Source organism: Zalophus californianus, chromosome 7 (genome assembly GCF_009762305.2).
Source record: "Zalophus californianus isolate mZalCal1 chromosome 7, mZalCal1.pri.v2, whole genome shotgun sequence".
Lineage (NCBI taxonomy): Eukaryota > Metazoa > Chordata > Mammalia > Carnivora > Otariidae > Zalophus > Zalophus californianus.
The window spans coordinates 49,487,763-49,505,153 of record NC_045601.1 but is presented as its reverse complement, the minus strand read 5'-3'; the positions used below and the strand labels follow the sequence as shown (position 1 = coordinate 49,505,153).

The 17,391-nt window shown below is 42.4% G+C and overlaps 1 protein-coding gene across 3 annotated transcripts in view; it reads right to left on the bottom strand.

Annotated features, from left to right (window-relative positions):
- Positions 1-17,391, bottom strand: part of LAMA4 (laminin subunit alpha 4) — a 147,607-nt gene that overhangs the window by 75,790 nt on the left and 54,426 nt on the right. The window contains exons 5-7 of one of the 3 annotated variants that reach the window (XM_027601984.2): positions 10,527-10,741; positions 8,493-8,588; positions 6,493-6,644 (exon numbers count right to left, since the gene is read on the bottom strand). In XM_027601984.2, coding sequence (XP_027457785.1) covers positions 6,493-6,644; positions 8,493-8,588; positions 10,527-10,741 — 463 coding nt within the window. The remainder of the gene's footprint in view (positions 1-6,492; positions 6,645-8,492; positions 8,589-10,526; positions 10,742-17,391) is intronic. The other 2 variants (XM_027601987.2, XM_027601986.2) reach the window with 2 other exon arrangements.

Sequence of the window (17,391 nt, the reverse complement as noted above, 5' to 3'; positions counted from 1 at the left end):
GCAAACACGAAACCAGCCCTACAAGAAATATTGAAAGGGGTCCTCTAAGCAAAGAGAGAGCCTAAAAGCAACATAGACCAGAAAGGAACACAGACAATATACAGTCACAGTCACCTTACAGGTAATACAGTGGCACTAAATTCATATCTTTCAATAGTTAACCCTGAATGTAAATGGACTAAATGCCCCAATCAAAAGACACAGGCTATCAGATTGGATAAAAAAAACAAGACCCATTGATATACTGTCTGCAGGAGACTCATTTTAGACCCAAAGACACCCCCAGATTGAAAGTGAGGGGGTGGAAAACCATTTACCATGCTAATGGACACCAAAAGAAAGCTGGCGTGGCAATCCTTATATCAAACAAATTAGATGTTAAACCAAAGACTGTAATAAGAGATGAGGAAGGACACTATATCCTACTTAAAGGGTCTATCCAACAAGATGATCTAACAATTGTAAACATCTATGCCCCTAACATGGGAGCAGCTAATTATATAAGCCAATTAATAACAAAAGCAAAGAAATACATTGACAACAATACAATAATAGTAGGGGACTTTAACACCTCTCTCACTGAAATGGACAGATCATCTAAGCAAGAGATCAACAAGGAAATAAAGACTTTAAATGACACACTGGACCAAATGGACTTCACAGATATATTCAGAACATTCCATCCCAAAGCAACGGAATACACATTCTTCTCTAGTGTGCATGGAACATTCTCCAGGATAAATCACATCTTAGGTCACAAATCAGGTCTCAACTGGTACCAAAAGATTGGGATCATTCCCTGCATATTTTCAGACCAGAGTGCTTTGAAACTAGAACCCAATCACAAAAGGAAAGTCGGAAAGAACTCAAATACATGGAGGCTAAAGAGCATCCTACTAAAGAATGAATGGGTCAACCAGGAAATTAAAGAAGAATTTAAAAAAATCATGGAAACAAATGAAAATGAAAACACAACTGTTCAAAATCTTTGGGATGCAGCAAAGGCAGTACTAAGAGGAAAGTATATAGCAATACAAGCCTTTCTCAAGAAACAAGAAAGTTCTCAAATACACAACCTAATCCTACACCTAAAAGAGCTGGAGAAAGAACAGCAAATAGAGCCTAAACCCAGCAGGAGAAGAGAAATAATAAAGATCAGAGCAGAAATCAATGAAATAGAAACCAAAAGAACAGTAGAACAGATCAACGAAACTAGGAGCTGGTTCTTTGAAAGAATTAACAAGATTGATAAACCCCTGGCCAGACTTATCAAAAAGAAAAGAGAAAGGACCCAAATAAACAAAATCATGAATGAAAGAGGAGAGATCACAACCAACACCAAAGAAATACAAACAATTACAAGAAAATATTATGAGCAACTATATGCCAGCAAATTAGATAACCTGGAAGAAATGGATGCATTCCTAGAGATGTATCAACTACCAAAACTGAACCAGGAAGAAATAGAAAACCTGAACAGACCTATAACCACTAAGGAAATTGAAGCAGTCATCAAAAATCTCCCAACAAACAAAAGCCCAGGGTCAGACGGCTTCCTAGGGGAATTCTACCAAACATTTAAAGAAGAATTAATACCTATTCTCCTGAAACTGTTCCAAAAAATAGAAATGGAAGGAAAACTTCCAAACTCGTTTTATGAGGCCATTACCTTGATCCCAAAACCAGACAAAGATCCCATCAAAAAGGAGAATTACAGACCAATATCCTTGATGAACATGGATGCAAAAATTCTCACCAAAATACTAGCCAATAGGATCCAACAGTACATTAAAAGGATTATTCACCATGACCAAGTGGGATTTATCCCTGGGCTGCAAGGTTGGTTCAATATCTGCAAATCAATAAACGTGATACAATGCATTAACAAAAGAAAGAACAAGAATCTTATGATCCTCTCAATAGATGCAGAAAAAGTACAGCCTCCTTTCTTGATCAAAACTCTTCAGAGTATAGGGATAGAGGGTCCATACCTCAATATCATAAAAGCCATCTATGAAAAATCCACAGCGAATATCATTCTCAATGGGGAAAAACTGAGAGCTTTCCCCCTAAGGTCAGGAACGCGGCAGGGATGTCCACTCTCACCACTGCTATTCAACATAGTATTAGAAGTCCTAGCCACAGCAATCAGACGACAAAAAGAAATCAAAGGCATCCAAATCGGCAAAGAAGAAGTCAAACTCTCACTCTTTGCAGATGATAATGATACTTTATGTGGAAAACCCAAAAGACTCCACCCCGAAACTGCTAGAACTTGTACAGGAATTCAGTAAAGTGGCAGGATATAAAATCAGTGCACAGAAATCAGTGGCATTCCTATACACCAACAACAAGACAGAAGAAAGAGAAATTAAGGAGTTGATCCCATTTACAATTGCACCCAAAACCATAAGATACCTAGGAATAAATCTAACCAAAGAGGCAAAGGATCTGACTCAGAAAACTATAAAATACTCATGAAAGAAATTGAGGAAGACACAAAGAAATGGAAAAACGTTCCCTGCTCATGGATTGGAAGAACAAATATCATGAAGATGTCAATGCTACCTAGAGCAATCTACACATTCAATGCAATCCTCATCAAAATACCATCCACTTTTTTCAAAGAAATGGAACAAATAATCCTAAAATTTGTATGGAACCAGAAAAGAACCCGAATAGCCAGAGGAATGTTGAAAAAGAAAAGCAAAGCTGGTGGCATCACAATTCCAGACTTCAAGCTCTATTACAAAGCTGTGATCATCAAGACAGTGTGGTACTGGCACAAAAACAGACACATAGATCAATGGAACAGAATCGAGAGCCCAGAAATGGACCCTCAACTCTATGGTCAACTAATCTTTGAAAAGCAGGAAAGAATGTCCAATGGAAAAAAGACAGTCTCTTCAACAAATGGGAAAATTGGACAGCCACATGCAGAAGAATGAAACTGGACCATTTCCTTACACCACACACAAAAATAGACTCAAAATGGTTAAAAGACCTAAATGTGAGACAGGAGTCCATCAGTATCCTAAAGGAGAACACAGGCAGCAACCTCTTCGACCTCCGCCGCAGCAACTTCTTCCTAGAAACATCGCCAAAGGCAAGAGAAGCAAGGGGAAAAATGAACTATTGGGACCTCATCAAGATAAAAAGCTTTTGCACAACAAAAGAAACAGTCGACAAAACCAAAAGACAACTGACAGAATAGGAGAAGATATTTGCAAATGACATCAGATAAAAGGCTAGTATCCAAAATCTATAAAGAACTTATCAAACTCAACACCCAAAGAACAAATAATCCAATCAAGAAAAATCAAGAAATGGGCAGAAGACATGAACAGACATGTCTGCAAAGAAGACATCAAAATGGTCAACAGACACATGAAAAAGTGCACAATATCACTTGGCATCAGGGAAATCCAAATCAATACCTCAATGAGCTATCACCTCACACCAGTCAGAATGGCAAAAATTAACAAGTCAGGAAAGGACAGATGTTGGCAGGATGCAGAGAAAGGGGAACCCTCCTACACTGTTGGTGGGAATGCAAGCTGGGGCAGCCACTCTGGAAAACAGTATGGAGGTTCCTCAAAAAGTTGAAAATAGAGCTACCGTACGATCCACTGATTGCACTACTGGGTATTTACCCCAAAGATACAAATGTAGGGATCCAAAGGGGTACATGCACCCCGATGTTTATAGCAGCAATGTCCACAATAGCCAAACTGTGGAAAGAGCCAAGATGTCCATCCACAGATGAATGGATAAGGAAGTGGTATATATATACAATGGAATATTATGCAGCCATAAAAAGGAATGAGATCTTGTCATTTGTAACGACATGGATGGAACTGGAGGGTGTTATGCTGAGTGAAATAAGTCAATCAGAGAAAGACAAGTATCATATGATCTCACTGATATGAGGAATTCTTAATCTCAAGAAACAAACTGAGGGTTGCTGGAGTGGTGGGGGTGTGGGAGGGATGGGGTGGCTGGGTGATAGACATTGGGGAGGGTATGTGTTATGGTGAGCGCTGTGAATTGTGCAAGACTGTTGAATCACAGATCTGTACCTGTGAAACAAATAATACATGTTAAGAAAAAAAAGAAGAAGATAGCAGGAGGGTAAGATGAAGGGGGGGAATTCGGAGGGGGAGATGAACCATGAGAGATGATGGACTCTGAAAAACAAACTGAGGGTTCTAGAGGGGAGGGGGTTGGGAGGATGGGTTGACCTGGTGGAGGGTATTGGGGAGGGCACATACTGCATGGAGCACTGGGTGTTGTACACAAACAATGAATCGTGGAACACGGTGTCAAAAACTAATGATGTAATGTATGGTGATTAACATAACAATAAATAATTAAATTAAAAAAAAAAACTACACATTCAGGGGAGCCTGGGGGGCTCAGTTGGTTAAGTGTCTGATTCTTGGTTTTGGCTCAGGTCGTGATCTCAGGGTCCTGAGATTGAGCCCTGCATTGGGCTCTGCACTCAGTGTGGAGTCTGCTTAAGATTCTCTCTCTCTCTTGCCCTCCGCCTGCGTGCTCTCTCTCTCTCTCAAATAAACAAATAAATCTTTAAAAAATATATATACATACAATGCTTTCAGTATAAGAGGACTCAGAGTAGAATGTGAGCTTCTGTTACCAAAACCGTGGGGTCTGAAGGCTGCTGTAAGCTGGTATGAAGGTTGGGGTCTGCACAAAGTTTCCAACGGCCTTCAGGCTGAAATTCTGCAAGCTCTGCTCACTGGGTTGTGCTCCAAGAAAGGGCATTTTTCTAATTTCACAAAATCACCCTATAGACTGGTGGGTGCCCAGGGTGTCTGGCCTTTACAATTTCAATTTCAAATTTGGCAGAACCTGGAGGAAATGATCAACCCACAAAGATCAATGTAATGTAAAATGTAATGTAAAATGGAGTTTGAAAATTAACTTTCTTTCTTTCTTTTTTTTTTTTTTGGAGAAGAAGAGCAATTCTCTTTATTTCAGACCATTTGGCGTCTGTTTTCTGTTTTCGAGGAGTTTGGTCTCATGTAGCTTTACCTGGATTACTTTTGAGTAAGCCTTTCAATCCTGACACTGACTTCCTGTCAGCTATAATTATACCTATCTTGAAGTTGTGCTATTGAGGAAAGAGAGTTCAAGCAGTATCAAGAGGCCTGAGTCTGGGTGACTACTCTGAGAAGTAGTGCCTTCATGTGTCTAAACAGATGAGTGTGGATAAGAATGATTCCTAAGTTTGGGATAGAATGCTCACTAGGAGTCCACCCAGCTCTATGATTTTGTGATTCTTGCTTTACTTTACATTTTGCATATTTGGCCAATTGCTGTGTATATCATTTATTTGCACCTCTAAAAAGTAGAGTAATGAGCACTTTCTATGGTAGGTACTGTTGCAACTGCTCTACATACATATCGCTTGCTGAATTCTCTCCACAACCCATGAGGTAGGTGCAATAATGATCCTCAATGCCAGTGGAAAAAATTGAAGAATGAGCAGGTCACATAACTCGTGAGTGTCAGAGCTGGGATCTGAAGGTAATCGATCTGGTTTCAAAGTTAGTGCTCTTAACTATTATGCGAAATTGATAAAGTAAAAACCTGTGCTGATATTAATTCCATTATCCTTTCATTTAATTATTATTGTTTTAAAAAATATCTGTTGGTTGTGACGGACGCCCATAATTTAGAGGGGAAAAAAAGACCTCTTAAAGTTTAGATACAGCATGGGGGCGCCTGGGTGGCTCAGTCAAGCGTCTGCCTTCGGCTCAGGTCATGATCCCAGGGCCCTGGGATCGAGCCCCAAGTCGGGCTCCCTGCTCCACGGGAAGCCTGCTTCTCCCTCTTCCACTCCCCTTGCTTGTGTTCCCTCTCTTGCTGTCTCTCTCTCTGTGAAATAAATAAAATCTTAAAAAAAAAAAGTTTAGATACAGCAGCACTGTTATAGTTTGTTTTTGACTGTTTATTAGATATTAACCACTAGACCTGTGAGGAGACACTGAGCATGTATGTCTGTGTGCTTCAGTGTGTGTGTGTGTGTGGGAAGATGAGAGAGACTGTGTGTCAGTAAGAAGGAAAGGTAAGGGTGGGAGAGAGAGCGAGCAGGAGAGAGGTTTCTAGAGAAACTCCTCAAAGCACTGCAAATTGAGGTTAAGATAACGGTAAGTTTGTGGTAAGGACCTGAATAACCAATGCACATTTTTGCCGAGGAAATAAGAGTGTTTTCCTTCCCTCAATAGATTGGTACCTAGATACTGCTTGTTTTAGTTGTTATGTTCTCCACATTAATTTCTTTTATAGATGGCCACTCTTGTTTTGGCCTGAAGCTCATGGTTACAATAAACTTTTTCTGATTTCCTAGTCTAACAACCCATCTGTAATACAGCCGTGGGCCTCAGATGATAGAAAGGATAGGAGTTCTAGGAGCAGTCCTGTAAGACCAGCATGAGATACAGCTGAAGGTACAACATGGCCGCCTACTTTGAGGAGGAAGATGGTGGAGTTGAGTTCATTCACGTGCCTATGAGCAGCCGCACCAGATGAGACACTCAACAGACCAGATTTGCTGTCTTCAATCGAGAGGGCTGCTAATCGAAGGTCATCAATCAGGTCCCAGATGCACTTATCACAGCCTGGAGGTAAAACGGACATGTTATTTCTTTAAAACTGAAAGTCAGCCGGGAAGCATGTGCTCTAGTAGATCATTATGTGTACTTCCTTGGTTAATATTATTTTTATGTTTGTTTCCTGAGGAACTGTTCTGGGTCACAGAACCAGTCCTTACACTCAAAGCACACTGCAGTCTAAGATGACTCAAACCGTACATTGGGCACTATCCCCACTTAAAACATAACAAAACGAACAAGGCGTGCAACAGGGCAAGTAGGCTGTTGTGGACACAACAGGTCGCTGAACTGAGAAAGGAAGGAAGCATAAAAGGGCAAGGCATTTGCAAGGTGGGTGGGGGAGGAGAAGCCCGCTCTCCACTTTTCCTTAGTGGTGGGACAGCCCCCTGGGATGGCTCTCTTCATGTGAGGCTTTTGCTTAGTGCCCACTGGCGAAGCTGGCTGTTTGGTAGGCACCCCCTCTTTCCTATTCCTATCCCAGGGGTGGCTCAGCGCCTCTGCATGGCCTGACCTCCTGTCTGGATGAACACTTCAGCCAGAAGGGGGTCTGTAGAATGTCACTGCTTGTGCATATCTGCTCAGTCTGGGCACGTGGTGAAGTAGGTCGTAGTTTCTGCCCGCTCCTTGCATTTCACATTTGAGTTCCGCTTACCTCTGTCCTTCCCCTCACCCCTCCCCCCGTTTGCTCCTGGGGGGCCCAGTGCCCACTTGCGGCGTACTCAGAAGGACAGCAGACTGTGCTTTGAAACTGGTCTTGACCGCTCTCTGAAACTTTTCTGTTCCCAATCTCTTTTCCTCAGACTGTGCTCTTTTCCAGAGAACCAATAAATGAAGACTGAGGTGTTAATAGTTGTTAATGTGTTAATTTGTTATTTGAAGTTTAACATGGGCATGCTATCTTAAAGGAATGGCTCCCCAGCCAGCACATCCTTTAAGGACATTAAGATGTCCTTAAAATGACCTTGCTGATCAGTGTGTGAACTTTGCCCTGCTTGTGTCTCACATCCTGTGCCATCTTCTAAGATGTGAATCATCCATAACATTAATCTCCTGTGCTCACAGGCACCGAGAGACCAAGATACTCTCGTCTGGGGGAGGGGATACCTAAAGTTAAAATTGTCTTTAAACCACTCTACTTAAAGGCAATTATTAGTTATTTTCTCAGTAAAGGGCTTTCTAAGGCAAACCTTTCCTTAAATCCTAAGAATCAGTCATAGCCTTTTCTAGACAAAGGGCTTGAAGGGTGCCTGAGAAGTTGTTAAGATCAGCTCTGGGCATTTGCTGTGAAGTGTTTCAGCAGTCTCCTGCACCCTCAGGGCTGCTCGTGATTTGATTGATAGGAATGGCAGAGAAATCGAGGAAAATAAGACAATAGCTCCATCCCATAAGGCCTGAACATTTTCTTTCTGCTGCCACTTCCGTTTTGGAGTGATTTGGGAAAAGCCACTTAAGTGGCTTAGTGTCTTGGTTTCCCTGGTGTTGTAAAGCATTGTCTGTATATCACATTATCTGAGGATTTGAAGAGATAATATAGAAAGAGGAATTAAATTGAACTTGGTCACTAGGAATTGCTCTTCTGATTCTGCCTTTACCTGCGAGGTAAGATGCTGAATTTAAAGGCTTCATAAAATAAATTTTCTAAAGCAGAGTTGTTTCAATGTAAATCACCCATTTTACCAATTGGAGTCAAGTAGCTTCCGCTTAGGGTCCCCTTGGTGGAGGCACAGACAGAGTTAAAGCCGGGAGGGGGACTTAGGGAGTTTCTAGAGAGGGAATTGCATAGCTCTTCTTAATCCTACACCTGCAGCACATTAGAGAAAGTGGGGTTAGTCAATCATGTACTGTTATTTTTACTTATGGTTGGGCAGTCCATGCCTGTAGGGGGTTCAAAACCTTCTTCCAAGCATTCTCCGGTTACGCTGTCACATGGGCCTCCCCCACAATTGCACACTGTGGGAAACAAAAACAAGAGGTTAGGGATTTGTTTCTTAATGCTTAAAATATGGCAATGTTTTCCTGGTTTCTAGAAATACTGGCTATCAGTATATAGTTCTTCCAACAAGGATTAATTATATTCTTCCTTACGACGGTGTAGAGTCCGTGATCTAGAGATTATGCCCCTCACCCAATTAAGCCCAGCCCAGGGAGATTTTCCAAAGGTGGCCCTGGGGCAAAAGTAAATCTACATTTTCTAGGACTCCTCTCCCAACTTTCTGGGATTCTGACATGACTGTACAATTGCTTTAGTCCAAAAAGATCCTGGGAAGTTTCACAAAGTACAAAATGATCCCGGAACCCATCATTCAACTGGAATCTGAGAGCCCTCCTTTCATCACAGACTGATTCTCCAGTTTAATCCAACTCCAGCGTTGATCATTGCCAGGTGTGAGGAAGGCGCAGTGCAGCGGGAGGGAGGGAGGAGTCTCAAGAGCAATTTTTGGCTCCCACGGTGCTTGACCCTTGGCAAGGCTGACTCCAAACCCCCAAATGATAGCTATCAGTGGGATGACTAGGAATAATGTCGGGGAAAGAATCGGGAACACATTTACGTGAATTTAGAAGACCTGAGAGCCCATTATTAATCTACCGATGATTTTCAAGAATGCCTTTTGGAAAAAAAACCGAAACCCCGATCTCATCAGACTGTTCATTTTCCATTGAGTTTCTCAGTAGCAATTCATTTGTAATATTTAAAAAAGATTTCCTAAGCCATCTATGCTAGCCGTGAGCTGGAATAGTATTGTGAATTCTCCCCCACCTCTTAACTGTTTCTACAGAATAATCATAAAAAATTAGCTTCATGAGGGATGTACATTTATTACATTTCAGCTGTGTAATGTTCCACAAAACGTAGATTTATTAAACAATTCAGCAAGATCATACTTTATTGCTTCTAACATTAGCGTCTTTTCTAAGAGTGACCTGCATCTATGTAGTTTAAGTTTAGTAAATGTTTTGAGAATTGGAGCATCGATGTCTAAGGCTTTGATTTTGCCAATACTCTTTCGGATGCCTGCCTGACTGGACATAGAACTCCTCTCTTGCCTCTGGTTTTATGCCTCAGTGCACTTGGCTTTCTTGTAGACATGTTCACTTTTATTGTGACTTCTGCAGCTCATATGTGCCTTCTTCTCAAATTTAAACTCTTCTTAAAATCTTTTCAGGTGGGAATCTGCTTCAGTGAGGGGATTCCAGTAGAAGCATGCCCCAAGAATACAATGCCTCTTCCTCACCCTGTTCCCTCTCAGTCACGAAAGAGTAAGAAATATTCAGTCCCAACCCTCCTTTGCCCCGAGGAAGGCGCTTTAACTTTATTTCTAAAGAGCTTCACTCTCTGCAACAAATGGATTAGAGAAATCATGAATAAAATTTGTACATTTTAGTCTAACTGAAGTTTAACCGGGAAGATTTCCTATAGTGTCCCTGCAATATTTGCCCTGACAATTTGAGGACATTGGGGGTTGACTAAACTGTACCCTTGGCTTGCTAATCTATTTCACTAAGAAGTCAGTTTTACCAAACACAACTGGTAAAAGGGACAGAGCTTCCAGAATAAGAAAACAGAGGTAAATCTTGCAAGTTTTCATTCAAAATTCTGGTCAATGATAGGTAATCCATGGACTTCTGATTTACTTCCTTGATCGAAATTGGAAGAATGTAAGATAAGGTGAAAGCTCATTTGTGTGACCATCTCATGGTCTATCCTACCCATGAGCTAAGTTATACTAGTAACCTTGATAAATCATCTACTTCTGGTGAGTTTGGGGTACACATTCCTAAGAATGCACATTACCCTGGAAAAGTGACAAGGGGACACTTGCAGTATCTCTCCAACACCGACCCATCTAGATTCGTTGTACGTGCTGGCCACAACCTCCAGTGCCGTACCTGCACAGCTCTTGGCTACCCTGGCATCCCCATAGTAACCAGGGGCACAGTGTTCACACTTGAATCCCGTGGTGTTGCGTAGGCAATTCCTACACTGGCCGGTGACCTCATCACAGTCTTCAAAGATCAGGTTGGGATCTGAATTTCCACTGCAGTCACATTTCTTACAGGTGCTTCCAATCAGCAAGGGGTTTCCATAGTAACCAGGGGCACATCTGAGGCAGAAATCACAGGTTAAAAATTTAGCAGCCATAGTTTTTCTTCTCTTTTATCTTCCCTCCCACCTAGAAGAAAGTGTAGTGAACGTATGTGGATTACCCTCCCAGGATTTTTTCCTACTTTCCCATCTTCCTAATAAGGCCAGACTTTGTTTTTAAGGAACCACTCTTCCCTATTGCGTTGAAGCCCATTCAGTTTGGTCAGACCTCCAGATGCACAAATGTCTAGATACAACTAGTGTGTGGGCATTTTTAGTTACCTCAACAACTAGGGTACATGGCTGGTACCTAATCGAGAGATGCCAGTTATGCTAAATGTACGGCAGCGGATGCACTACTAGGGCACAGCTAAAAATTGTCCTGGCCAAAATGTTAATATCTGCATTGAGAAACACTGGGATAAATCACCAACTGCCTTGCCATAGTGAATTGTTCAGAGAACCTAAACCTGAGCCAGTTAGTGCCTGCCATTGTCCTGGCTAAAGTAAGTTGGCTGAGAAGTGATTCATTCAGAGTGTCGCTCAGGGCTCTTACTTGAGGGGTATGTGAAGACATTCTGTCCATCTGCAGGTGAATGAAGAGGCAGGCAGCACTCAGCTCTGGCAGCCATCTTGTGATGGAGGGAAGGCCGTGTGGAGACAAAGCAGATGGCAGGGCTGAGAGTACCACAGACAAATGAAATTGGAGCCCAGATGGCCATTACTGTGGACATTTTAATATGTGAGGCTACAGAGGCCAGGCACTTAACTGCCTTCGTTGTGGGGACAGAGCTGGTGTCTGTGGTCATGCCAGCTGGGTTATTAATGAGAGATTCCAGCTCATTTGGAGAATAGAGGCCAAAATCCATCCAGCCTTTGCTGGGCTTGCCAAGCTGTGCCTTCTGGGTGGGGCTGCTTCTGCTCAGAGGAAGAAATGCTTTTCTCTACTTTTCCTGAAGGTGCCTTGTGGGCCAGTAGAGGCCCTACTGTGAGTGGTGGGACCGCAGGCCCCAACCAAGGGGGGTAACTGCTACTCAGCTCCTGTCAACTGTTTCCATACTGTAGCCTTGAAGGAACGGAGGATCTGTGTTGCCAGATGTTCCTATTTTTAAAACAAAAAAGTTGAAGTTTGGGTTTTTATCTGAAATCACTGTTTTTAAACTTTGGCTCAAACTTTAGAAGAATACTGTGTGAGCCAAACTACACATGTTTTCTGCTGGCAATAGCCTCCTCTTTGCTGTGACCCTAAACTAGTGTCAAGATTGGCCGACTGGAGCTGAAGATGCTTTGGGAGTGGCTGGAAAGAATGTGTAGTCACCCCTTCATGGAGCCGAAGGTCAGGTGCAGGAGTGGGTTCTGAGGGGAGAGAGAAAAAGAAAGGGAACCGACGGAGGTTTTTGTGATGATAGCAGAGGTGGGGGAAGCCAGGGCTGGCTTCAGATGCAGGGTGGACTGCGGGCTGGAATAGGGAGACCGGGCTGGGGTGTGGAGGGCCTGGGCTGGGGCGTTGGCCTTGGAGGGGAAAGCAGGAGAGGACTTTCCAAGGAAATCAGGAAGACCTGGCCAATAATAACAAGACATGACAGTTTTTAAAAAAGGATTTCATGATTCAGAATATTTGAAAAATGGGGAAATGAAAAAAAATCACCTATAATCCCAAGATCCTAACAAAATCACTGTCCGACATTTTGCATACGTTCTTCCGGGCTTTATTCCTATGTCTCAGTTTTTTGGTGTAGTTGTAATCTTTATCCCCTCTACTTGCATTGTATTCCATAGCTTCACTGAGGTGAGTTTATGTAGTTAACCACAGACACCCAGGAGGTAGGCCACACAGGCCTGGTATGCTGAGGCTAGGAGGCTACTTTGGGTTTCCAGGCGCATATAGCAAGGAATTCACAGTGCAAGACCCAGACCTTCCGACCCTGATGTTCTTTCATTCACTCCACCCTGGACCACACTGCTGCTGCTATAAATGAACGAATGAATTCATCCAACAGAGGGACAATTCATGTCTATTTTATGTAAGGCGTGGAGAGACAGGAAGAGGAAAAACACACGGCCCATGGCCTGAAAGAACAGGAAGTGAATCAAGCACAATTATATGTAAAATCATGAATTCTAGAAATCGAGGTCCATGAAAAAGATAAGAATGAATGTAAGTGCCACACAACCCATGGAGAGACACCCCGCAGAAGGAAATGTTCAATGAGTTTTGTTATTCATACTCATGTCTTTGCACCTCTGATTTATAGGTTCTCTGGTTCCCAAGCCAGCACAAATCATTCCTTATGGAGTGCATGGCTGGATTAAGTTGCTATCCTTCACTGCAGTTCACCAAACAGAGAGTATGAGACTCTTGGTCCCATTGAAATGGGACTCAGACCTGCCACCTCAAAGTAGAGCTGGGAATCCTGAGGTCTGGGAGTGAAGGACCCTGCCCAAGCTCACAGAAGTCAGATGCCACTTACTTTCTTTTTCTGTTGAATCCCACTGTATCTGACCTCCATAGGTCGTCTCTTGGTCTCCCACAAGAGAATAACCAAATTCTCCATTCTGCAAGTCAGAATCTCAATCACAGACACAATCTACTTTGCCTTTTGGTGGTCAGTTCAGAGGCAATTCTGAAGTCATAGCCCAAACTTCAACCCTACAGATTTTATAGAATAAGCAGGCAAAGGTTTTTTTCCCATAGCACCCTATAATCCCTTACCTTTATAGATAAGAAAACTAGAGTGTGGAGAAGCTAAATAATTTGTTCGTTACTGCAGGGCTCAACCCTATCATCGGACTCCAAGTTTAAAGCTCTTTGTATCCTGGGGCGCCTGGGTGGCTCAGTCGTTGGGTGTCTGCCTTCGGCTCAGGTCATGATCCCAGGGCCCTGGGATCAAGCCCCGCATCAGGCTCCCTGCTCAGCGGGAAGGCTGCTTCTCCCTCTCCCTCTCCCCCTGCTTGTGTTCCCTCTCTCGCGGTCTCTCTCTCTGTCAAATAAATAAATAAAATCTTTAAAAAAAAACGCTCTTTATATCCCACAAGTCTGGCATTAAATGAATTAGCTAATTAATCAATTAGTGATTCTAACAATTGAATAATGAAATGCTGTCAATGTACCCAATTCCTGCCCTCAAGTAACAAATAAAAAAGGTTCAAAAAGACCAGCAGTTGGAATTAGAGTGAGCACTGGAGCCTTGGTAGCCAGTAGTCTGGTCCTATCTGTTTTCTTCCCCCACTATCTCATTCCTAGCTTTATTAGTGACTTGATTCACTCATAGAAAATAGAGCTGATAAATTTACAGTGTAAACAAAAGAACTGTGGCTTATGAACACTGTCATTTCAGTTAGTGATCATATTGTTTGGGCAAAATAGGAGACAAAGAAATATGTTTTGGGGAAAAAAGCTTTTGATCAAAAAATGTTCTGGGAATTTTTGGAGCTCTTTTTCTCTCCTCTGCTCTTTCTCCTTTGCTTCACTTCCTAGGGCCATACAGCTGTCGCTGAATACTTTTACCAAGGTTGCCAAAACTCCCAGGTGGCACAGAAGTCTTTCTGGGAGGGATGCCTTTCTATAGCCGTCATTGGGGTTAAATTAAACTCTGAAAAAAAAAAAAAAAAAGCACCTGTTACATCGTAGGTGCCATTATAAATGCTTTTTACTTCTCTATGAAAGACTGATAAATAAGTCTAGGAAAATGTACCCATTCAAGGTCACAGGGTAAGAATCCAGAACGGGGGCAAGGTAGAGAGTAGGGAGTCATAGAAGAATCCTATACAGATAAGAGAGTTGATAGTGTAAGTTTGAAAAAGCATGGTGCCTTCAGAAAGAATCAGACTAAACCCTGGAATCACAACCCTCAATAAATGTTAGCTTTCTCTTCCTACCCCTCCTCTTCTTTATTCTTTTCTATCAAGGCCATCGTCAACATCATTATCACTGTCATCATCATTATCTCTGATGATACTATATTCAGCCTTTCCTGTTAGGGTTTTAAGGTCTCCTTGGATTTGCTTTAATTTGCCCCATTCTTCCCTCTTGATCCTTAAGCAATAAGATCCACATGATAAATCCTCATACTGTCTTAGCATGTCTCTCACTCTACTGCAAAACCGAATGGATGAAGGAATATTATTAAAGCTGCCATGGGAGAGAATGTGGAATACTGAGGTATTGAGATCATACACACTTATGAACTGAAAACTCTGGATTGAATGTCAAAGCTCCTGGGTTTTGGTTTTGGGTTTACCCCTAACCAATTGTGACTTGGATTAAGTCTAATGGCTCTGGGTACTACTTAGGGGGCGCCTGGGTGGCTCAGTCAGTTGAGTGTCCGACTCTCGATTTCCACTCAGGTCATGATCTCAGGGTCCTGGGATGGAGCTTGGCATCGGGCTCTGCGCTGAGCATGGAGCCTGCTTAAGATTCTTTTTTCCGCTCCCTCTACCCCTCCTGCCACCCCAGCTCATGCTCATGTGCTCTCTCTCTCTCTCCCTCTCTTACAAAAAATAAGGTAAAAAAATAAAATGTACTACTTAGAGCAGATGGAAAGTCACACTGGGATGAGAATAAAAATGGCAAAATTCCTGTCCATAAGGCCTGCACATTTTATAATTATTTGCATCAGGTGATAACTTCCATTTGCAACCTCTATTCAGCCAGAGGGCAGTGTTTTGACTCACTCAATTCGGTGTCACCCTCTTCCATTTTCCTGGCACGAGGAGGAGTGGAGTGGGGGATCAAACAAGGCAAGCAATGACTGACTCTCATCACTACAGGTACCTTTCGAAAGGAACATTAGCAGTACTGTTATTGTCTTTTCATTAAAAAAAAAAAAAGAGGTATTACTTAAACAAATATAATGGAGTGTCTACCATGTTTCAGATACCGTGATGGGGGAAGAGCAGCAGAGAAATGAATGAGATGCTCCTTCTGCTGAGGAATTCCTACTTTAATAGTAGAGACTGAAAAAAAAAACCCCAAATGTGTGATTGTGAGCATGTGGCTTAATCAGTCTGTCTCTCACTTTCCTCCTCTATAAATAAGGATGAAGATGGTATCTCATAGGATTTTTTTTAAGGTTTAAATGTGTCATTGTATGTGAAGAGCTTACAACAGCTATGTGGCACACAGTAAGCACTCCCTCAATGTTACTATTTTTATCATCTTTGTCACAGTCTTCATCTTAATACAACACAACGTGGTGAGCTCTACAGTTGATCTGGTGGATTTGGGGGCCGCAGCTCCCACACGCAGAAGTTAAAGTGTGAGGTGGGGAAAAGGACTTTGGGAAAGAGCCAGCCAGGGGCCAGGGCAGGCTAAAAAAACATGGACCTCATTGTAAAAACAAGGGTGCTTGCGCTGTTTTACATGGGACAGTAAGAAGTTAACGTTTTGTGCTTTAGATCAATGTTTCTCAAACTTGTGCGCAGCATGGATCCCTGTGAAAGGAAAAACAGTCTCAGAGACTACCTCTCCTCGTGTTCATCTAAATTATCTTTAAATCTTTAAATGGTTCGAACATAAAATGAGGTAGAAACTCCTTGTACCTGTGGCTTTTATACATCTTGAAAACCAAAATAAATTTTACAAATAAAACACAAACAAAACTGTGAAACTAATGATTTCAAAGTAATAGTATCAATTCAAGACAACGGATGATGTTTTCTTGTTGCAACTGAAAGGCTACTTGCAACATGACATGGTAGAGGATTGTGTGAGCTCAGCATCCATGTCCTGCCATGTGCTAGGTGATGACTCAGTTTGCTTTGATGTCATGCCATTTGACCTCCAATTGTCTGTAATGTGTCACTGACACACCGCTGGCTGTTACTTTCTCCTCTGCTCTGAGGCAGATCTCCCTTTATTATAAAGTGGTCCTTATATAAAGTCCAGACGTGTTTCAAGTAACTATTTCCTCAAGATTATCATTGAAATTAAACACAAAATTAAGAAAATATTCACTGGGAACTCATGAACCTCCACGAATATCTGTGTCCAAGGTCACAGATACATTGAAAATATAGATTCGATGAAGCTTAACTGCGACAGTTTAACAACCTGGCTGTTAAACTCAAAACAAAACTAAACCTCTGCCAGTCCCAAGGTCAAACACAAAACAAAATCAGTGAAGGTTACCCCGTCCCCAAGGACCCAGCCCTCTCTGTGGGAAAGCAATCACTCCTTGCACTGCCCTCTTGAAGAGGCTTTGCTTGTCCTTCTATCAGGCTTTCTTTCTTCCCTTGGAAGAAATGGTGACATCCTTACCCCTCCACCAGTCTGCTGTAAAAACAAGGGTGTTTGAGCCCTTTTACATGGTACGGTAGGAGGTTCATCTTTTATGCTTTAGACCAACGTTTCTCAAACCTGTGTGCAGTATGAATCCCTGTGATTTCCATTTTGAGGAAGAGTCCCCTGGATGGTAAGGTCAATTTTTGATGTAAAAGGCCTCAGTTCATTCCCTTTAAAACAGCAGGGTGTGAGGAAGGGTGGATGGGAGAGAGGAGATGAAGCCGAGAAAGTTGCTCAGCGCGCTCCCCCCCCCCCCCCCCCCCCCGGTGCTAATGACAGGCCTTTGAAGGATGCTTATTTCCCGCACATCTGTTGATGCAGCCTCCAGTCAAAGGGAATCTAGGAGCAGGTTCACTGTGCTTCTCCTGAATTTCAGAGACTCCTTT